Below are 23,891 nucleotides of genomic sequence, written 5' to 3' on the forward strand. Positions count from 1 at the left end.
CAAGACATCTGGCATAACCAATTCATTACCCACTTGGAGACCATTTTGAAAATGGTAAAAACTTATTGAATCCAAAGACTGTTTGAGGAAGAAGGCAGCAAATTAACATTTAAATGTTACGTTTGGCCCAATGCAGCTTTTATTCCTCACCCATGCTCTGTCAGGTTAGTTTGCCCCCATCCAAGTGACAAGATTATAGCCAGGGTTTAGATTGACGTGATTAAGACTAGGGTCACCATTAATCAACCCTCTCATTCAGAACATAACTTACATATTTCTGATCTCAATATTCCAATTTGCTTGTTTACAGAATATTTTTAATTGCAAACAGCCTTTTATTCAGAATACTTCATGTCCATGTAAACATAAAAGGAGCCCATATACTTCCTTTGTCCTGTGTAGCACACAGGAAGGTGCATAGATAGAATCATAGCTTTGTGTGCATTGAATCTATTTATTAAATAGGTTTCTAGTTGTACATCAAAAAGAAGTATCCAAGAGAGGTAAGACAGTGGTAGCATTTTTGTCAAGCCAACAATGTATTGCTTGTTTAAAAATAGGGGTTCGTTTATTTTCTCCACTATTTATGAAATATAAGAATGATAAAATCATTGACAAAAATTGGATGAGACAAACTTGAAATAGTAAAGTCTGTATTTTCAGTAGCGTGGCTTTGTGTGTTGAAGTTTGTTTTACTTTTCCCCCCCCCCTGATGTTATTGATTGATGCAGCAGTAAAGAGATCCTTTGGTAATTAGAATTTAGTGCCTTGGAGGTGGTCTTAGCTGACTTTGAAGCATTTTTATTCAGCGTTTGATGCAAACCTTTGCCAGCGCACTGCCTTTGTGATTAATCGAAAAGTGGATAACAAATATTTAAAAAAAACTGATGTGAGGAAGCGAACCTGGGATTAATTAGTTCATGGAAAATTTCCTCCTGTGTCATTCGTGATGCTATAAATCATCCCATTAACTCCTGGCTTCTGTGCACAGATAATGGCTATGGTTGCCACTTACAGTAAGCAGATGCTATATAATGATACTGATGAGTATTACTTTTGATTTAAATCTATGAATTGGGTTTAAACGATCCCATGAAATTATACCTTTGTAAAAAGAAAAAAGAGTCTATGAGTTTATACTTTAAAATGCTCACATACCTAAGTATTTTAAGGTAATAATTATTGAAGAGCCAGGGGACACAGACTATACATTTGTGTTGTCCCTTTATAATTATTAAAATACTGAGTTTAACACCCCTCCTTTTTGAAACATATTTAATGAAGAAAATGCAGATCTTTCCAAAATAACACTCATATTTTATATACATGATATGAATTGTGATTCTCTGAAAACATGTTGTATTTCTTCACATTGCACACATTTGAAATGTAATTTTAGATGTGACATGTAAAGACAAGAAACTGTTTTGGTGAGGGATTTTTATCTGTATAATATTTGATGGACATCAATAAATGGAAAAACAGCAAATATATTTATGCAAACGTTATGTGCAAATAGAACTATATAAAACATAAATACTTTGAGTTGAAATTGTTGTAAGAAATCTACAGAACAATTTGATGTCCAAGAGACCAAGTCTTTCCTATAACAATAATGCTGTATACTTTATTACTTATTTGAAGAAACTTGAGAGACAAAGATATGACCATTTAGTTATGTTGTGGTGCACAAACCTTTCTAAATAAGCCAGATTCCCCTGAATACTTTGGAAGCCTTTACAGTACAGTAGCTGCACAGTGCTTGATGTAAAGAACGCAATTATGTTAACAGTATGCAAATGTTTTAATCTTTTTTGAAGGAGAGACAGGACTACAATAAAAAGGCATTTAAAGTTCAGTTAAAAGGATTTTTGCTTACGGTAATTTCTTCACACACTGATACACCATTGGAAAGAAATAAAAAACAAAAGTGTAGATTGTCTCGAAACTCTTTGTTCCAAATATTATAGACCATTGAGTAAGCTGTGAATTAGTAGTGGTGTGGATCCATTTATTGTTAAATGTATTTTGTCCATCAGAGCCTAATGCAACGTTCATACTGCACATGATTGAAGCAGCTGAAGCAGCAGGTTTTCATGCAAAGTCAATGGTTGACAGCATCAAGGCGAATCAAAAGGTCCTGCAGCGCATCTCAAGCAGCAGGAGCAGTGCATCTTGACGTATCTGAGCAGCTGAAGCTGCAACTCATGAGCATCTGAGGCATGTGACACGCTTAACAAGCAGCAGCTGCTGGAGTTGGAAAAATTTAACTTTTGCTGCTCGATGTGCCACATCAACCAATTAGAGAAGCTGATCTGGGAGTTGGCAGGAAGACAGACACAGTGCTACTGATGCAGAGAACTATGATAACTCCCCTGAAACAGTTTATTAACACTTAAATTAACTTAAAATGTCAAAACCTGCATAATTATAATAAAGCAATCTATATGCATGAAACAAGTGGAGCAATATGGCAAATGCCATACTGCTACACTTGTGAAAGTAAAATCTGTTGGGCTCTTTTTGGTATCAAGACAATTATTCTTATTGCCACATTGCCAGACAGGACACTGTAAAAAAAAAAAAAAAAGAAATGTCAGTTTGTACCACATACCTGAGAAACACCAACATCTACTTCCAGCCGCAATGAACAGTTGATAGCACATCGACGGTATGTGTGGATCTGAGCAGCAGCAACAGCAAAACAATATTTTAAGGCAGAGCCTGACGAACTGACTGTACAGAGGATGTTATAAGATGGCTTAAAAACATATTAAAACTACTTTTTACCAGCTTTTCACAGCGAATATAGCAAAGCCATTTTCTGCCATTGAACACAGAAGCAGCACAGATTCATCTGTAAAGTGTGTACAGATGAATCTGTATACACTTTACTGGAGACTGTTCAGGAGCATCAAGGGTGCTCTTGACGCACGTTTGACCTTAATGTGTACAAGCATCAAAAATGAAGCAGCAGGCGCTTTTATGCCAACCAAAATGCGTTTGTTGTGAAGGTAGCATTAGTCACTTTAAAATACCAACTTTTTAGGTGTACTTGAAACGGCAAAGCTTCTAATTTCATAGAAAATTGTGTTATTTACTTTCATTACTCCTTATTATGTTTTGTCTTAGCCTTATAGCTTAGTGTCTGCTCTGAATAATATTCATTTGTTATAATTACAGGCCAACCAAAACCTGCATCCAGACGTTTTTAAAATACCATGACTATAGCAGCAAGATTTGTTGCCACCTTCAAAGAAAGTCAGAGTGTGACTCTTAAACACTGGCTGATTTTCTAAATCCAGTTTGCTGCTGGTATAAATTAAAGACATTTCACTCTGTGATCCATGGTTCATCACAGTTGGCCTGACTCTGAGAAGCCGTGGCAAAGCTAAGAAGGCTGCTAACATGCAGATTCAGTGCTGGGTCATAAAGTCAAGAGTTCAGAACATTACGGTAACTTGAAATGCCTTATTCTACTGTTTCCCTCGTTCTACATCTGCATCTGATTTGAGTTCCTCATTTTGGATTCCTCTGTGTTTTCTATTATCTTTGATAAGATGGGACTAAATGATGCGTTCCTGGCAAATGATAAAAGGAGAAATCATTTAGCCATCAATTATTGCTTCTTCCATTTTTTTTTATCAGATTGCTCCATCCTATAAATGTTGGTTTTTCCTTTAATTATCTAATGATGGATCATTCCGTTTCCAGGTTTGTTTAGTGCTTCACAACTGCATGCAGATGTGAGGGCTCTTTGCTTTACGGTTCTTACAGATGTTGAGATTAGGGTGTTACCCATGGAATACATTTCTTTGGGATATAGTGCAGAAGTTAAATTATATAATTTTTTTTCTTGTTACAGTGCAATATTTTTGATGCCTGCTTTGATATATCCTATAAGGGACTGTCCGCTTTCTTTCTGCCGTAATAGCAAATAGAGACTTTTTGTTACGTAAAAAATTAGTTTGTGAGTTCAGATAAACAGTTTCCACCTCTTTGTACCCCTTATCTTGATAAGACAGAAAGAATAGCTTGTATTTCTAATTTCACACACAAACTTCCTGTTTGTAGATAGGGAATGGAGAAAGAACATCCTGTGATTTCCAGTGGTTCCCAGTGGAACTCATAAGCACATACCAAGAAACAGTGTTGAGGAAAATGTCATAAATGGACCCATTTAGATTTTTCTGCTTGGTGAACTACAAAGTACAGCCCTGCTGCTCATTTTTTAGCGACAAAGAGAGACATTGTGCCTAATTTGACCCAACAGTGTGCTACAATTAGCTACCTGATAAGAATTTAACAGGCAGCTTGAGAGGAAAATTTCACAATGGAGTTTAATAGAAAGCTTAACAAGATATGTTGCTTCTTGTTTGTATCCATCAATTTTAAATCAACTTATTCAAAGAACAAAGTGTGTCCAGGAAGGTACGTCTACACTGTATTTATTTTGAACAAAAACATTTACAAATGATCTAAAAAGGGAGATGTTTAAGATATTCCACAAGAGTATGTTTAATGTTGAAAAATATCACCATCTTGATCTGTCAGGATGATAAACTCAATGTTTGAAAAATGTGGTCATTTTCTAATTGCATGTGAAGATTTAATTCTTGGATAATAGTTTTTAACTGGAGTTAAGCCAAGATTAATTGTTTAAGGCTAATGAAAAACTTAACTCTGTAGGTCTTTTCATGATTAAGTTTAATTTAATGTATCCTGATATTAATGGCATACATAAATCTGTTGCGCCTCGCACAAAATATAGAAAAATACACATTCATATGGGTAGATGTAAATAACTTACATAATCTAACCCCTGTTGCTTTTATAGAAAAAAGCTGTTTAGTTAATTTCTTGTTTACTCAAAGAGTGACTGTTCATTTTACCTTTCAATTATGCAAGGCAGCTAAAGACAATCAGTTTTGTGTAACTTTTGTCTTTCTAACAGTAGTAATGAGAGCACTTGGCAAGCAAACTTCCTGCAGTAAGAGAAAGTGGCTCAAATCAGGCTTTTATAAGTTCCTGTGTAATTTTCCCATGAGCTCCGGGCTTAGTGACATCATCTGTTAGACACTTCTGCTGTTTCCACCCAAAATGTTGTCACTTTTTAAAAAAAGTATGTCCTCTCTTGAATTTGTTGTGTGTTATTGTAATTCTTTTTTTTCTCATTGTTCTTCTCATCATATAATTATTATTATCTGGTATTAATATTATGTTTTATTTGATCATTAATACAAAGCACATTTTCAGCCGAGGAAAAACTTATAGGACCACTCTTATATTTCTTGTTCTAATGGGACATCACCTGAGGAATCTAATGTACATGATAGAAAAACAAGGGTGGTCTAAGGATCTTTTCCATTGCTGTATTTTCACCTTTTTCATAGCATTGATTGTGCATGCATACAATTCCTACCTTTTAAAGTTATTATTTTATGTAAAATTTCAGATGTTACCTAACCTCTTTCAGTTCAATGTTACTCTATTACGGGTTTCCCCAGCTACGACCCTCAATGCCAGGGGTCTTGTACGTGTTAGATGCATCTCTGCTTAAACAGCTGAATTAAATTAGCTGAATTTCCTCCTCAACCTACAGTGAAGTTCTCCACAGTCCTTCTAATGACCGGATTATTTGACTCAGGTGTGTTAAAGTAGAGCCGCGTCATAAAGGTGCAAGACACCGACCACTGAGGATTATAATTGAGGAAAAAAACTTTATTTAAAGTTTATTTAATTTTATTTAAAGTTTATTTAATGTTTGGAGAAATTTGATAATTTCCTATGTATATTTGACCATAACTGGTCAAATGTTTGATCCCTGAATGACCAAGTTTTGCTGAAAAGTTTTTCCACCTACATGTATCAGTGGTTCTCCTATTTTTCAGCTTTTGTACTTGGGTTGTGCTTCACAGGACTATGCTGTTTCCACTGTGCCTGTGCTGGAGGGGCTACACCTGAAAAGCTTCTGCAGCATGGGAGGACCAGGACTTATCATCATCGGCTCCAGCGAACCAGCTCAGAAAGCGCTTAAAGTAGGCAGCTTATGCTAAAATGCATTTCTTTACTCTTTATTTATTTGTAAATGCTTGTTATGTACAATTTAATCTCTTAGCATTCATTTCTATTCTTTCCTAAATTCCATGGATTACCTCTGAAACTTGCTCTCCAGCTTTAATTACAAAGTTGTTTTTCCCCCCTTATTTCACAGCTTAAGCTCATTGCTGCATGAAGGGCATCTGAATGAAAATTAAAAGGATGTTGGGAGTTCAGAGAAGACAGCTTATACAGCCTAGCAGAGATTGGTGGTTTACACCAAGAAGATAATACATTTCAGCACATCCCAGCTTGTGAAATTCTCAACCATCTGTGTGTGAAGTGAAGTCCTGCCCATCCCCAAGCTCTGTGCCCGATCTTACACACTTATTCTATAGGTCCAAAACCATAAGGCAAATCATACAGCATTGGCTTTATTGTCCTCTGGTTAGAGGTTTTCTCCATCCTTGCCTTCAGACTAAGAACTCCCCCTGAAGGCCAGATATGCAATATGATGATGTAAAGTATTAATTTTGGGCATCTCTGCATCTCTGCAAACATATACACAAGAAGAATATGTGAATAAGCACATAAGCTAATTAAATGTATTTTCTAGCTCCAACTCATTAAGACTCCTTGCTGTTTGATCGACCACAGTAATTAGCTGCTGGAGTGAAGTGTGGCCTTTTGCGATGCTTAATGGCAGAGGGCTTATTTGCTAAGTATGGCTTACATCACCTTCTCCTGGAGCTATTAATTTCTGTTTTAAAGGGGTTTTAACAACTCGGCATCTGCTGCTCAGTAATGTTGCCTATGGGCAGAGAGAGATCAGGGATACGTTAATGAATTCAAACTGCTTGTTTAGTACGTTGATGCTCGTCTTATGAAAGTAGAGATCCTCCCCCTCTCCTGCATGAGAGGAAGATGTAGCTTAACTGATTCCTTGAACTTTTTAAAGTGGGACTTATATATTAATAAAATGTTGTGATAGTTTTTCATGAACATTTTTTTTATTTACTATCGCTTTGAGTGACAGACCTACTCAGTAGTACATTTTGTGAAGTAAACATTTTTTGAAGTATTTTTTTTTTCTCAAAATGTGTATCCCCCACATTCCCCACAACTTCTTTGACCTATGCCAAACACAGCAACTATGTAGTTATCTTAATAAATGAGAGCTGCTCCACATCCTCCTGGACTCCCTCAAACGCCACCGTTGACATACATTTCCTCCATCCTTCATGCTCAAAATATGGAGCAAGTCCATGTTTTAATCCGATCTGGTCCACTGGAATCCGGCCAGGTCAAGCTCCACAACTCCAATCGGATCAGACAGAAAAACAAAGGTTGTTATCCATTTTGTCAAAGTAAATTAGGGTAACTACAAAAAAAAAAAAAAAAAATCCTTTTTTCATATTCCCAAAAAAGATGACGATTTTATTTTTCATTTCATACAAACCACTGATACTTAAATTTACAAGGAAACTGATTTTTTTTTATCTCACTGGAAATATTTTTGTTATTCTAAATTTTTTTGAAATCTTGACAAATTTTTGACGAGTCCAGTCACAACCAAGAGCGTATCTCTTCTTATTGCAGAGCAGAGAAGTTACTGATAATGTGGAATTTTGGGGTATTAATTATAGATCTTAGAAGAGGGAAATGGATTCTGCCCTCTTAAGGAAGTACTTAGATGGGAAATGGTAAAAAAAAAAAAAAAGGGGCCTCTGAGTCACCTTTTTTTCCCCTAATTCTTTGTTACAACTAGAGTATATTAATCTCAGTGTTCCCCACCACTAGTTAGAACTGAAGAAGCCTTGTGGATGAGAGGCGAAATGTCTTCTAGAAAACTTCATGCCCAGTTGCCTAGACTTATCTTTTTCAAGTTTGTACATATTCTTTTTCATTCAGGCCAAAGTTGCTATATTCCTTACATCGTTATATGACTTAGGAACCTTTAAATGCAGCCTCTTATAGCATACTTCTTTCAGTTTTTTCATAAAGACTAGATTTATCATATTTAAGATTTGAAGGGTTCGAGCTGTAAATTAAATACCATTACCATAAAACAATGCTTACCTTACAGAATTATTTCGCATTATAATACTACTAACTTCAAGGATACTCTAACAATTATATGGAGCGATAATCTTTTAGAATTACTTTAATCCACACGTTTGACAACAAATCAACAGAGTACAGGCTTACTTATGGCCTTGATATACTGTAGGCTAAACCTAAATGCAATGTGGGATGTTGCTGCTGTATTTCTTTTCTTTGTTCTGTTATGCAGAGGCGACCCACAGTGAAGCTGGATGTGATTCACAGGGAAGGCCAGCAGCAACACACTTTTGTCTTTCCTCAGTTATTCAATCCAGTTATGTTCCCAATCAACCCATTGGACCTTCACAGAATGCTTATTAATGATTAGGTGTAACTACATGCAGTTGTTTCACTTTACAAAGTAAATCATTACTCATCATTTTAACAGTTTCAGAGAAAGGAGGTCTAAAAACATTTTATCAAATAAATTATCCAGTCAAAATAAAATCCCTGGAAATCTGTTGGACTTATAAGTCAAGCTAAATCATCTTTTTGCAGCATTTAACTATGTTACGATGCGATTCATTTTTTAAAAACCATTCACAAAGTGGTATTTCACTCTATTCATGCATCTCTGAGTGAGTCTCATGAGGTTTGCATTTGCAGCAGCAGCATCTGTCCTGTGAAAAGGAGGCGGTTGGAGAATATCTACGTAAGAATTCCCTCTTCTTGGATCAGCTACTTTAACCACCCTGTTCCCGCACTGTAAACAAACACCCTCTCTTTCCAAACAGGAAGGGGTAATGTGAAGCAGAGCACAGTGATTTGTTTCAAATTGAAGACAAAGTGGCTTTTTTTATTTATATATAACTAGACTGCACAGGGCAGAATTTCCCTCTTTAACTAATTGAAAGTTATAAGTATCTCTTTTTTGAGCTCGATAGGTCTGGGACTTATTTAATTCTTTAGAAGTGGTGTGACACTGCAACATCATAAAATAGGCGACACCCAGTTTCACTTCGAAGTGTGGACGAAAACAACCATATTTCATAACAACAGGCTAGACTGCAGTTGGGAGAAAGGAACAGCCGAGGCCTGAACCTGCAGTGATGACCAGCTGCGGCCTGTACCATTCCAAAAGGTCAGACATGGCTAACAGCTGCCCAGACGGTTGTAGTAAGATCATGATGCGTTTCCAATAAGGCTGAATGGCAGGAACAAGTAGAGTAACAAACTTCTGGGAACACTTACAAGCAGGGTGATTAGCTTACATTCTGGCAGCAAGTGGAGAGTGAGGCAGGTGTATACGGTAAAGGGAGTGAAACAGACTAACAGATAGTTATTATGGTGTTAACTGGTCGCTGGGAAATGACAAAAGGAAATGCACCATGGAGTGGAGGTAATAAGTCCAAAACGAAAATAAGAACAAAAACCAAATCATGAAATTTTTAATCAAAATTATTCAGAGCAAGGATGAAAAGCCCAAAAATCCTCTAAAAGTTTTTTTTTTTTTTGGTATACTTTTGATAGAGCAACAGTTTATGTAGCTTTATGTTTAAATAAGCCTTTTTATGTTGTTTTTTTTATGCAGGCCTGTATAACAAGGCTCAGGACTGTAGATGTGTTTTAAATACTCCCAGGAATAGGAGTGCATGGGAGTGATTGGACCGATTTCATCATCCATCTGCAGCTGTCAATTCCCAGCTTCACCCAGAAAGTCATCATCCCATAATACAGCCTCTGTCACAGGCCTCAGCACCCACTCCCTGTAATCACACATGCATACTAACCACACCCTGCAGCAAACTGCTGTGCAGATTTGACATCATCATCACCACTTCCAATGGCCCAGCTTGATTTATGAGGTCATTGCTTCCCACTGGTCAGGACCTGATCTCCACCTCATGGATGCAAACGTGATTTAGTTTCAAAGATGATGAGGTGACCATACAGTGAAGGTCAAATTGAGATAATACCGTAAATGTTCCATATTTTATCAAAGAGTTAGCTGTTTTTTTTTTTACCTTACTGTTTGGATGAAATATTTTGGATAAAATATTTTTATAATTTATATTAATTAAATTTTTTTATAGTTTTATATATTTACTTTAGCCAATAAATAAAGAAAAAAAATGAGCTTTTAAGCAACAGAATTAACCATCATCGGTAGTATGTCCAAATATATGTTGGTAGTCGTGGTCCCCTCGATGAACCGTAGCTCCCCACAGCTGCTAGCTCAAAATCACGACACCCCACCACCCTGCCTAACTATTGACAAGACACACTTGTCTGTGGTACTTCTAACCTGGTTGCTACCTAAGAAACTACACTCTATCTGAACCAAATTATTTTATCTAGGTCCCACCAGATGGCTGGACATGATTTTGGAAATGCATATCATTAGTGTTCTTGTGTTTAGCAAATGATTCGCAGGCCTTCTTGAGCATTATTTTTAAAAGACGCATTCTTATGGGATGACAACCATGCAGAGCATTTGATTCAGTGTGCTGCTTTCTGTCTGAGCACTGACAGCTGGATGGCTGCTCAGTGGTGCAGTGGGTAGCAGTGCTGCCTTGCAGCAAGAAGGTCATGAGTTATTGGCAAATTAAGTTTGTATAATAAATATTAAAGTCAATTCATCTACAAGAGAGCAGATATCAACATTTAACATGCTATAACAAAGATTGCATTATGTCTTTCAAGATGGGATGTTTGCTGCATGGTGATGTAGTGGGTAGAACTGTTGCCTTGTGGGAAGAGGGTTCTGGGTTCAAATCCTGGCCTGAGATTTTCTTTTTGGCATGTTCTCCCTGAGCATTCGTTGGTTCTCTCTGGGTACTCTGACTTCCTCCCACAGTCCAAAAACATGACTGTTAGGTTAATTGGCTCTCTAAATTCTCATTAGGTGTGAGTGTGTGAGTGAATGGTTGTTTGTCCTGTTTGTCTCTGTGTTGTCCTACGATGGACTGGCGACCTGTCCAGGGTGTACCCCGCCTCTCGCCTGTAGACACTGGGAGATAGGCACCAGAGCCCCTCGCGACCATACGTGGGATTAAGCCTGTCAGAAGATGGATGGATGTCTCTGGATGTTACTCTGAGCATGTGCACTTAAATTCTTCTGTTGCTGCAGCTCAGTTTCACAGGTTTTTGGCAATTTTCTTATAGGCTAGGCTGTCTTAATTAGAGCTACAACTTTGACAGATATCAGATGTCTCTTGGCCATAAGGTTCACACCTTAAACCCTGTAACCTGGATCACGTGACACTGAGGAAGAATTAGGGCTAATTGGACAAATAATAGATAATTGGGCAAATTTTCTACATTTCTCCTACAGACAGTAAATATAGGCTGGATACTGAATTCAGTATGATAGTTTCATTGGGTTTTACCATATAGATATAATAAAATGTTTACAAAATGTGAGGAATGGACTCATCTTTCTGATCTACTCTGTTTTTACTGAAGTATATATCAGAAAATAAACAAAGAAACATTTTTTGTTGATAAACAATGTCATTTTCACATATTTTTACAGCTTTTGCAGAATTTACCTTACACGTGTTGCTGTTGCTGAGTGAAAAGAATAATAATAAAACTTTTAAAGGCATGGTGGGAAATTTTATAAATATTCATATCAAAGGTCAAAATGCAAATTATGCTGATGAACACCGTGGAGGGCATCAAATCCAGTAAATTGTCAAAGACCTAGTTATCAGTTTGCCAAGGCTCTGCCCAGTGGGGATTTTATTACATTCCAGTAAATATTTGGATTTAGCACTCTTGACTGGGCACTCTGTGCTGCCCCAGTAACTGCTCTGCATATTTGCTGGACCTAAGCCACTGTCCATCCAAAAATCAATGTTTATTTGAAAGACAATTATTCTTTGATTTAATGTTGGACTTTATGGTTTATAATTGTATACATTATATTTTGCACTAATTAAAGAGCTGTTTAAAGATAAAATTACCTACTAGATTTTCTGACATCTTATTAAATCTCAACACCAATTACAAATAAAGTTGTGTAGTTTGTGATCTTTGGTGGCATCAAGGTTTAGACTGTTTTTTAACTACTAATGCCCCATTTGTGTGTGTGGTAGCCAGGACATTTCCAACATTTACAATACCTTTTTTAAACCACGCCGATATTCATCAGATCCATGCTCAGTCCGAACTCGGCACTGATCGGTTTTCAGAGGGTAGCGTAAATCGGGCTTATCCGGAGTAAACCCTGAGGTGTTGTTGAAAATGGCAGTCCAACAAGCGGGGCTTTTTCGGTGGCTTTTTCTTTTTGAAGCAATTTTTTGGTCAACTTTTTTAATAGGTTTTTGCATTTCCCTTTTCCACTAATCTCAAAGATATTCATTCACAGAGTTCTGCTCCTAAACCTTCGGAGCCACCTGCTTTGATTCTGGCCATAACATTTTAGACACCCTGACTTTTATTCAGGAACATTTAGCCCCCACCCCCCCTTAGCCGTTCATCCCAACCTAAGCTGATTACATAAAAAACATGACATCTGCCGAGAAGGAATGTCTGTCTGCTCCTGTGTTCTCCATTAAGCCCCCCCTCAGTCAGCCACAGTGGTTTGGCAAGTAAAAGGATGCTGAGCTGCTTTTGGGATTGTGGGCTCAGTTCTGAGTCAAGGAATCTGAGTGGAAGTCTGTTTTGTGTCTGTGTCTGTCCACAATGTGAACTTACTTATTTACCCAAACATGTATGTCTCCCGTTTACAATTAATCAGATCATGCAGCAAATGAGTGACCATCGCTATGACAAGCTGACGGTACCTGATGATATTGCTGCCAACTGCATCTACATGAATCTGCCTAACAAGGGACACGTGCTCCTGCACTGCACAACGGAGGAGTTTCCAGAGAGTGTTAAGGTACTATTCATTTTAAATCCCATACTTACTTTATTTTACTGCACAATTAGACTGTCAGTGACAATGCTGAAAGTAACACCTGTGGTAGGAAGGACAACCATTATGAAAGCCGAACTGGTTTGGCATTTTAGATTTAAAGAGGGTTATCTGTATTACACTGCAACCTCTCCAGACCTCTGAGAACAACAACTGGCAAGAAAGAAGAGCCTTACATGTGCAACGTGTTCATTTTCTCTCAGACCAAAGCTGGCTTTTTAAACAAAAGAAGCTACAATTTCAAATGAGCTGAATTGTTATAGGTTCTGACAAGTCTAACAACAAGAAATTTTTTTTATGTAAGTTATTATCTTCCCCATTAAACTTTATCAATGTCATGTCAAAGTGGTTTTTCAATGAAAATGCTTCAAAAATCAGCTTATACCAAAAAGAGTTCACATTGACTCTAAAGTTTACATTTTTGTTGAAAAATGCAGTTTTGTTTTCTTCGTTTGTCTTAGATAGATAACCATTAACCAGTCCATCTGTATGATTTGATTGAATTGTCTCTGTAAAGTGCATTGAAATGCTCTTTTATACACTGATACTATAAAAATGAATTTAATTGCAGGCTTGAGGGTTTATAGTAGTTTGCACCGGGCAGTCCGTGTGTGTTTTGTGGACATGGAGTAGGTATTTGAACCATGTTCCCTGTGGTGCTCTGTGGGTGGCATTTTTAAAAGTATGGAGTCGGGCGGCCATCATCTAGGAGCCATCCGATTGCTATACAGAGCGGAGCAAGAGGTAGTTTGCATTGGCAGGGTTAAGCTAAGAACTGTTGCCAGGGCATGTCGAACTCCAGCTGGGCCACCCTCTGTCATCGGTCCTGTTCCTAATCTATGGTTTGGGGTTGGGTTTTGGGACCAATAGATTTCTTCCTTGCTTTTTGTGGAACACATGTTTCTACTGGCTCCCTCTTGCTTAGGTCTGCAGCATGGGCTTAGCAGGCTCACCGCCAAGTACCAAGCTGCTGGGATAAAGCTCATCAGCTCATCGAAGTCAAAATCCCAGGGTCACTCATGCTCTCCAGGTTAAGGGATAGGTACTGCTTAAAGTGGAGGAATTCAAGTATCTTGGGGTCCTGCTCATGAGTGAGGGGAGAATGGAGCAGGAGATCAATAAAATGAATCGTTCGGCTGCTGAGATAATGTGGACTGTGGTTGGGTCGCTACAACCAACCACTGGTTGGTTGTAGCGAAGAGAGAGCTGAGCCAAGAGGCAAATGTCTACATTTGCTATCAGCCTATGAGCCCGCCACTACCTATGGTCAGGAAATCTGGATCAGGACTAAAAGAACGAGATCCTGGTAACAGTTGGCTAAAATGTTCTTCACAGGGTGGCTGGTCACTTCCTTAGAGATAGATCAGGTGAGGAGCTCAGCCATCTGGGGAAGAGGCTTAAGGTAGGGCCATTGAAAGAAGTCAGCTAAGGTGGCTCAGACATTTGTATCAGATGACTCCTGGACATCTCCAACATGAGGTGTTACAGACATGTTCCAGTTGGAGGAGGCCAAGATAGTTGCCAACGATACTCTGGAAGGACTATGTCTCTTGACTGGCCCTGGAATGCCTTGGGCTTCATAGCTACCAGAGGAAACTCTGCTTAGACTACAGCCCCATGACCCAGCCCCTGATAAGCAATAGACTACAACAAGTGCAAATTAAATTGAAATATAGCCAGGGAGCCTTAAAATCTTTTTTCAGTTGCTGTCAGACCAAGTTTCTAAATTAGAAATTCCTTTATACTCTATTCCAAGTTATTTAAACTATGTTTATCAATCTATAGTTTAAAATTTTAAACATATAGATTAAAACCTGAACTTAATTACTCTAAACCTAAAAAACCTTAATCTAAATAGCTTGGAATATATAAAACCCATTCTATATTTGTAAAATACAAAAAGAGAAATATTTTCATATTGGCACTAATTCTGCTTACGTTGACACAAGTTTAAAGACTGCACAATTAAAGAGCAATCATACATATAATTATTTTATATTTGAGAAATTCTAATAATCTTAGATTGGTCTGTCTTTTTGCAAAATTCTTATTAAATACATGTAATATTTTCATTTAAAAAACAGGTCTAAAAAATATTTGTTTCACAGTGGCATATTGAGCAGATAGTATCTTAAAAGAAATACATTGAAAAAAAAGAGCTTTCATTGATGCACAGCATGTAAGATATGAATGTAAGATATGCTCAAAACATGTTTGTTTTGAACACAGCTTTAGATTTAGCAGACATATGGCCTCTGGCCCTTGAGACATTTATTCTTTGTGGCTGCTTGACATGAATTATAAACTTTTTCCTACATTTGTCTGTTGGGTCAGGGAAGACTGAGCAGTAGCTGCATTTTTTTTTATTCTTTGGGGTAATTCCAAGGCATAAGAAGTCATTATGGTTCTCACAAGATTAAACCTGGCAACATGCAGTCGGCAGAGACAGTGCTCAAACCTCAAAATGTACTCTGTGGTTAAAGTCCCAATCCCTGCCAGCTATTTTTAGAAGGAGGAATTCACAAAATGATGTGTCTTTGGACCTAAAACGGCAAAGAAGTCTTATTTTTTTTCCAGGAAGAATGGCTGAGGGAATTTATCTTGAGCATGATAAAATATATTTGTTTATATTATACTTCTTGCTTTGGAAGTACCTTGAATAGTCTATTTGGATAGTTTATTTAAGAATGTACTGTGCCTTGCAAAAGTATTTATTTCTCTACATCGTTTCTATGTTTTATTTCATCTTTGAGCTTTTAAAAATTTCTGTGGGATTATTTTAAGTAAACCAACAGAGATTAACCTGTTATTGAGGATTAAGAGCAAACATTAACAGAAGCATAATGAAGACTAAGGAAAGAACCAGGTCAGGGGAGAAGATGTAGAGAAGCATAAAGCAAAGTTAGGATATATAGCAATATTCCAAACTTTTAACATGTCATGGAGGACAGTTCTGTGCAAGAATAGTATTTAAAAAAGAGAGAAAAAAAGAGAAAAGCAGTTAGGAAGCTTTTGAAACCCTTGAAGAGCTGCAAAGATTTTAAGCTAATGTGAGACAGTCGGTTGAAAGAACAATTGGTAATATGTGCAGATGCCACAAAGCTAATGCCACAAAGTGGGCTTTTCAGGAAGAGTGACAAGTAAAAAGGCCATCATCAAGTGAGCCATAAAATGACTTGCTTTAAAAAAAATTCACAATCCGTGTAGAAAAAAAGATATATGAATAATAGTGTATTAATTTTTTTTTTTTTTTGATGTGTCTAAAACTGCAAATCACATTGAATACACCATTTCCAACATAGAACAAAATATTGGCAGCATGATGCCATACAGCTTTTCTTCAAAAAGGATGTTGAAGCTTGTAGCATTGATGGGAAGATTAATTAAGCTCAATACAGTCAAACCCAAGGGGGAAAAAAAATTGTTAAAGCCTGCAAAACACTTTAGACAAGCAGGATGAAGACTTTAAAATTAGATTAGATTAGATTCAACTTTATTGTCATTACACAGGTACAGGTACAAGGCAAGGAAATACAGTTTAGGTCTAACCAGAAGTGCAATAGCAGCAAGTGCAGGATAAATAGTGGTTCCATAAATACAAGACATGGATTTCTACTGAATAAGTATAGAGATGAATACCATTATAAACAGATTCTTACTAATAGATTAATATAATATATAGATAACTAGTGTTATGAACTAAATTTACAGCTGGATATGTACCGAATATAATATACAGGTGGATATTACTATAAAAAGGTTTTTACAGTTATGTACAATAGCATATATACAGATGGGTTTTACTATAAAATGAATAAATAAAGGTTGGACAGAAGCTATCTAAATTAAAGTGCAGTGGAAGGTAATTGCATATTGCAGTTAAAGTACGTTATTGCAAATGTATATGTAAACAATTGGTACTTTGAATAAACAGTTGGCAATGCAAATCAATATTCAGTCAAGGTGAGTAGTGCAAGATGCATGTAAACGGTTGTTACAATAGTAACAGGAGTGCAGGTGAACATTTCAGTAACATTTCTTGTAAAAAAACACAATAGCAAAATTGTGGTACTGTAGGTGTGAGGAAGGAGAGTAGAGTCTATCCGTGAGGGTTAGAGTTCAGTAAAGAGACAGCTCTGGGGAAAAAGCTATTCTTTAGCTGCCGGAGGGTAGAAGAGAAAACAGTCTGTGGATTGGATGGGATGAGTCCCTAAGAATGCTACGGGCTCGATGTACTGTAGGCAGCGTTTCTTCTGGATGTGCTCAATGGTGGGTAGTGAAGTTCCAGTGATGTGCTGGGCGGCTTTCACCACCTGCTGCAGTGACTTGCACTCTGCAAAAAAGAATAGCTTCCGTACCACACTGTTACACAGTTGGTTAGGATGCTTTCTATCTCAAAGCGAGAGAATTTAACCAGGATAGTTTAGAGGAGCTGATTCTTCCTCCGTGTTCTTAGGAAGAAGAGGCGCTTGTGAGCCTTCTTGACCAGGCAGGAGGTGTTGGTTGACCAACACAGTCTGCATGACTCCAAATAACTGCATGACCAAAGTTGCAATGACATGGTTTAGTTCTATACATGTTTACATGTTGCAATGGCTAAGGCAAAATCATAACTAGTGGAAATCTATGGAAATCTAGAACTAGTGGAAATCTACGTATATAAGAAACGATTCTAAAACCAAATTTTTTCCCCAAATATGCATATACTCACTGTAAGATTTTGTAACTTGGAAAAACAAACTGATAACCCAAGACAGAATAAAACAGCAGGGACTGCCTAATCAGTGCTGACTGTAATGTCTTGCACAGTGGGTCTGGATTTGGTACATATTTCCGAAGGGGAATTTTTGCTTGCACTTCCTGTGAGATTAGATTTTTCTGCATAATCACTGAGCCGCTTTGCAAGACATCTGCCTCCAAACACTCTGTCGTGACCTCCGCTCTATTTTTAGCTGATTGTGAAGTTACATAAGAGTTCCACAAAAACAAAGCCAGGGGGTCATGGGAGAGGATTGGTGGTGTCTGACAATTTGGAGATAGGGCATAATAAAGGTTTACCAATGTCTTGAAAGTACATAGGAGATTAATTATGGTTCAACTGTGTTGCACCATGTCAACCTGACCCAATACATAAACCATGACTGCAGTAATGAGAACTGAGCTTGAGATGATAAAAAAGATTGACTGTAGATAGAGGTGCCAAATACAGCAGGAAAGTAGCTAATGTGATGTTCTGGGAGTAATTCAAAATCTAAGCTTTTCCTGAGGAACCATAATGAAGATGACTTTAAGTGCGGATTTTTTTCATTAAAATAAAGTCTTCTTCTGTAAAGGGTCATCGTGATGTTATATGCCTACTCAAAAAGCACCAAAAACAATTTGACCATAAAAAAGATAAGTTCATGTATACTAAGGTTCCTTCTACTGTTTTAATAATCCCTGATGAGCCTAAGTAGAATTCCAGCACAGGTACGATGAGCACATGTGCCAGCAGTACCGTGGAAATACCTGAAAGCCAATAGCCATATACATTGTAAACACATATAAAAGCCATATACTGTATGTTGTATTCCTAGCACTATTTGACATTTATCACTCGTTACTGCCGATGTACAGACAGAACCACCAAATGTATTTGATGCAATAACTAATTTTAATCATGCTTCACTTTCACTTTAAACCTTTGTCAGCTGCTGTACAAAAAATATTTGTATGCAAATGTTAAGAATCCAATCTCTAAACTAATGATTGCAATCGTTTTTTTTTCTCTGCTTCTGCTTGTATTAAACCAATTTTATAAGAGGTAACCTGTATTAAAGAGAAATGTGAGAAGATGGTCTCAGGAACTTGTGGAAGCCCTGTGAGGGCTATAGACGTGTTTTGAGGCTACAGACTAGGGCTTTGTTTCAAGAAGCAAACTCGGATTCAAATGCACAACTCTAAATTGATCTAACCTAAGGTCGGGAACTCTAAGATTTCAGTTTCAAAACAGCTGCTATGAATTAGTTCAATCAACTCTAAGTAGATCCACTCAGAGTTGATCATGTGCGTAATAAGTACATTGTCAGAAGATAAAGCTGCACACTTTTGACCCAAAGCCTCCCTCTCACACTTGATGTTTCATCTTTTACCGATGCCAAAGACACCCATGCTTCTATAAATTTGTTCTCAACCAAATCAGCAAACAGTGTTTCTACACCTACCACTTTTCTCTCTCTTTAAGTCAAGTGGAGAGGCAACTGGAGACACAGGATCACACTAAGTTACCAGGTCCAGAATGTCCATCCCCAGAGTCATAAATGCCTACGCGTGTGCCAGATCAGCTCCATATGATTCTACAACACCTCTTCAACCTTTGCCTGACTTAGTCAGTCACAGCAATGTGGAAAACCTCCTGCCTTTTTCAAGTACCAAGAAAATCACAACCAAAAGGTGCCCTTACTTTTGAGATCACAGAGAGACTTCTGTTGGTAAGCAAGCAAACATGCAGCTATCAGGACCCCCTGCAATTTGCCTATTGCCATGAAGATGGAGTTAAAGATGCCACCATACACTTATTTCCAAACACCCACTGTCATTTGGACAAGACAGATAGCACTGTGAAGATCGTATTCTCAGAATTTTCCAGTGCATTTAACACAATTCAGCCTTTGTCTGTCAGCAACATCAGAAGACTCAGGTTTGAGCCTGAGTCCTTTCTGATTACAGATATTAACATACACATGTGAATTAAATTGTCAGCAAAACTTGTTTAATGAAAGACAACCCTGCAATGGTCACATATATAACTTAAACATGACATAAGTAATATTGAATACAAATTAACACATTTAAGTCAGTGGTATGATTTAAAAAATAAACTCATGAAACAGGCATGAAGAAACATGATGGTACCTCTAACAAATATTGAAAGTAATGTGACTATAAGTCAAGGTTTGTCTGCCAACTAGCACCACAGGTGCCTACAATATTGTAATCAGTCAATAGGCCTATATATAGGGCTACTCATAGTAGCTGTGCTATTTGGTGACATGGTGTATCACTAAACAGACACCAAAGAAAGAAAAGGAAGTTGTCCCAGGAGATTAGAAAGAAAATCATGGATAAGGATGTTAGAGGTACAGGCTATAACACTGAGCAGCTTGATGTTCCTGTTACTACAGTTGCACTTATTCAAAAAGATCCATTGGTCTATAGCCAACCTCCCTCTCAATGGCGGCAGGAGGAAAGTTGATGGCCAATCAAAGAGACAGATTGTACAAATGGTAACAAAATAGCCCAGAAACACTGCTAAAGAGATTGTAGATTAACTTCAAGCTCATGGAACACCAGTTTCGTTGTTGTTTTAAGTGGACTTAATCTGAGATAAGGTGCACAGCATTGTTGAAAACAAATCATATAAAACACAGAGTTGAATTTGCCAAACTACATGTTGATAAGCCACAAAGCTTCTGGGAGAGAGTTCTATGGACAGATGAAAGAAGTTTTTGCCAAGGCACATAAGCTCTATGTTCACAGATGAAAACATTACGCAGATCAAGAAAAGAACACTTTCCTGATAGTGAAACATAGAGAAGGCTCGGTTATGTTCTGGGGCTAATAATAATAATTTAACTTTATTGATCTCACATTGGAGAAATTTACCTCTGCATTTAACCCATCCCCTTAGGGAACAGTGGGCTGGCATTGTGTGGCGCCTGGGGAGAAGTATGGGGTTAAGGGTTTTGCTGAGTGGAGGCTGTGGGGATCGAACCATGTATCTGCAGTCCTCTCAGACCACAAGCACACTACTCTAACCCAATAGGCCAACACCAATTAATGGTCTTGAGGTGTAAAATTACACCTCAGGACCATTAATCGATTCAAGAGAGAAATGTGCTGCTCAGTCTTTGTCAGAAATCTAGGTTTCAGTTGCTACAGGATATTTGCCCAAAAAACACATTTAGAGAAACCCAACAATGGCTAAGACGCCTTCTATATGCTCTCTCCTATATCCTTTTGATCATTCTTAGGGTAGGCATACATTGTACGATATTTTCAATCTTTGTACTCACCTACAGCTCAAACTGTACGACGAATCAACACGGTTTAAAATATCACAACCCACAATGTATGTTCTTACACTGTACATACTGATGCTCTGATGCGATCTAACTACTCACACTGCATGTCCAAAAACCACACAATCGACTCCTCAATCTGGAAGAAAAACATAGACAGTATAAGAAGAATATTTCCTATGTTTTCCACATGTGCAGTGCACGAGGTTAAGGGTAAATCTTTTTGTAGACAAAATACCTCTGTTCAAAATCAGGATTTGCTCATGAGGGCCGACTAAATTTCAAACATGTTTGATTTTCCCTTCACCTTACGATTCCTGATGGGGAGGTGGTCATGAAAGGCTAATTGACCCTCGTTACCCCCTGTATACTACACCACGCAGGATGCACGATGAGGCTGAAACTCAGCCTGATCTAAAAAATTCTCACACTAGTGGAGAATCAGTCTGAAAAAATATTCGGCCTTAGAGGGATCTGAAACATTAAATCTGAAAAAAGCACCTTTAAAACCTGAGACACTTGGAGCAGTTTGGTTATGAGGAGTGGGCCAAGATACCTGCTATGAAGAGCAGAAGTCTCATTGAGAGTGAGGAATTGCTTTATTGCTGTAATTTCTTTAAAAGGTTGTGCAATGAAATATTAATTCTAGGGTAGCATTATTTTGTCCAGACCGGTTTTAATTAATGTATTGTTTTAAATCATGCTATTGAGGAATCGTTAAAAAGCGTTGCCGGATTGTGATTTTGATCATTTTCATAGAATTATTATTTATTTTTTCCTTCGCCAGATTCAAGTTACTTCTGTGCCCATTGTGTTTTTTTCTTTTAATAAACGAGGGTAATAACAGTTTTTTTCCCCCCACGTTTACAACAATTTGTTGGAAAGAAAAAAAAAACATAACTTGCTAAAACATTTAATTTCCCTTTTAATTGATCATTTTACGGGCACATCCCTTTGAGTGGACAGCATTGGACAGTACCAGAACCTGCTGATAACTTTGTTCAGGAAACACCTCTGATGTTCAGACCAGGGTAGTTTCTAAGGATGAGTTTACTGAAACCATACTGATAAACAGATAAAAGTACTAATTACTTTTCCTGGATATTTGAGTTTAAAAAGGCAGGAAGCATAGCATGAACAACAATTACTGTTGAACATTTTAAACATGACAGCTAATTTTGTTTTAAAGTTCCTGTACCTACATAGACTTTTTTGTACACAGGATTGTTTCCACACTGTTGTAACTTTGCCAAAGTATAAACAAAGAATAACATGGAAAACTGTGGGGGAGCATCTATGTAAACCATAGTTTCCATTATTATAATCCTGTTTGCAAAAGGGGAGTGCCATTGTTTCAGTTACGCCGGAATCTGGCTTTTACCTCCTACATTACACAACACTCCTTAAGCATTCAGTGCAGTGACGTTAGAGATATCATCTGCATCAACAGAAGCTTTGTTCACCATATTGCATCATTCCATATAAGTGGGTTTAGTTGGTCCCTCTGGTTGTGCTTTAAGGCCTAGCTTGGTATCACAGCAGGGTTGAAGTGAGAGTTTAAAAAGAAAATGTCCTGGTTTGGAAGTGCAGTAGGAAAACCTTGGTTTTCTTTTGGAAAAAGGCCACAGTGTGACACATTACTTTACAAGGGTCTTTTGAGAATGCTGTAATAGTTCTCACTATATTTTCTTTTTTTGTGTTTTTTTTTTTGTTTTTGTTTTGAGATTTTGCTTGGAGACCAGAAACTGTTTAGAGATGTGCTCTTGCTTAATATTTTGACCCTCTCTTCTGATATTTGTGTTAGCACAAACAATTTGATGACTCTATCCATCTGAAATGAAATTATTGTTTATGTTTTCTGAGGTTTATATTCATATTAGTAACTGCTAGTAATTGCTGACAGGAGATACATTTACTTTCTTTAGTTATGAAAGAATAAAATCAAAAACTTAAAATCTATAATGAAAAAAATATTCATTATTTACCACATTTTTATGTTTACATAAAAATTGTTAAGGAGGTTGTAAAAAGCCACACTTTATATTATACAGACTTCATTCTTTTATATTAGGTTTATTTTCTGAATTATGCAAATTTTCTTTAGGAGTAATGTACTGTTACAAAGTCAAGGCGAAACAATTTTCTGCAGTGGCCAAAGGGAAGAAAAAAAGTAATGGATAGATGAAAATAAGAATTGCAAACAGAAAAATAAAACTGACACACAAATACAACACATGTATAGGAGAATCCTACAAATGAGAAATGCTGCAATAACAGAGAATAGTGAGCAGCAAAGTGTGGATGTGCTGCAAGCACATAAACATAAAAAAGATAACATAAAACCCATTGGAAATGCCTAAGCAATAAAAACATACAAAATGCATGCGATAGTCCCCTATGAATAGGTGGTTGTCTGTCTGGAGCAATACTATTATCCAGAGCTTGTTTGAATTATTTCTTTTTGTTTTTTTGTATTAAGTTTTGTAATACCTTTGCTGCTCTATGTATTTTAAGATTTAGCATTTCTCTTTAGCAGGGGTTATTTGGCACCCATAATGGCAGTGCAGTATCAGCCGATACCGATGCCATACCGATACCATCTGTTTGAAATTGATGTTTGTGTGTGTATATATATATATATATATATATATATATATATATATATATATATATATGAAGAACTGCATACTACTTGGATGTAAAACAATAGCCATCATGGCTTTGTCAAGCTGCTGCCTACCTTTGTGAAGCAGGAAAAAGACTAATAAGAATAGTTGATTAAACTTTTGGCTCTCAAAATGGTGTCAGTGCCCTATTTGAAGGTA

General features: G+C 37.2%; 1 protein-coding gene across 3 annotated transcripts in view; it reads left to right on the forward strand.

Moving 5' to 3' along the window:
• The window catches only part of ddah1 (dimethylarginine dimethylaminohydrolase 1), an 88,461-nt gene that overhangs the window by 62,578 nt on the left and 1,992 nt on the right, over nucleotides 1-23,891 (forward strand). For all 3 annotated transcript variants that reach the window (XM_015391198.1, XM_015391197.1, XM_015391196.1), the window contains 2 exons: nucleotides 5,919-6,038; nucleotides 12,827-12,970. In XM_015391198.1, the coding sequence (XP_015246684.1) occupies nucleotides 5,919-6,038; nucleotides 12,827-12,970 (264 nt within the window). The remainder of the gene's footprint in view (nucleotides 1-5,918; nucleotides 6,039-12,826; nucleotides 12,971-23,891) is intronic.

This window comes from Cyprinodon variegatus, unplaced genomic scaffold (genome assembly GCF_000732505.1).
Source record: "Cyprinodon variegatus isolate N-32 unplaced genomic scaffold, C_variegatus-1.0 Scaffold528, whole genome shotgun sequence".
NCBI lineage: Eukaryota > Metazoa > Chordata > Actinopteri > Cyprinodontiformes > Cyprinodontidae > Cyprinodon > Cyprinodon variegatus.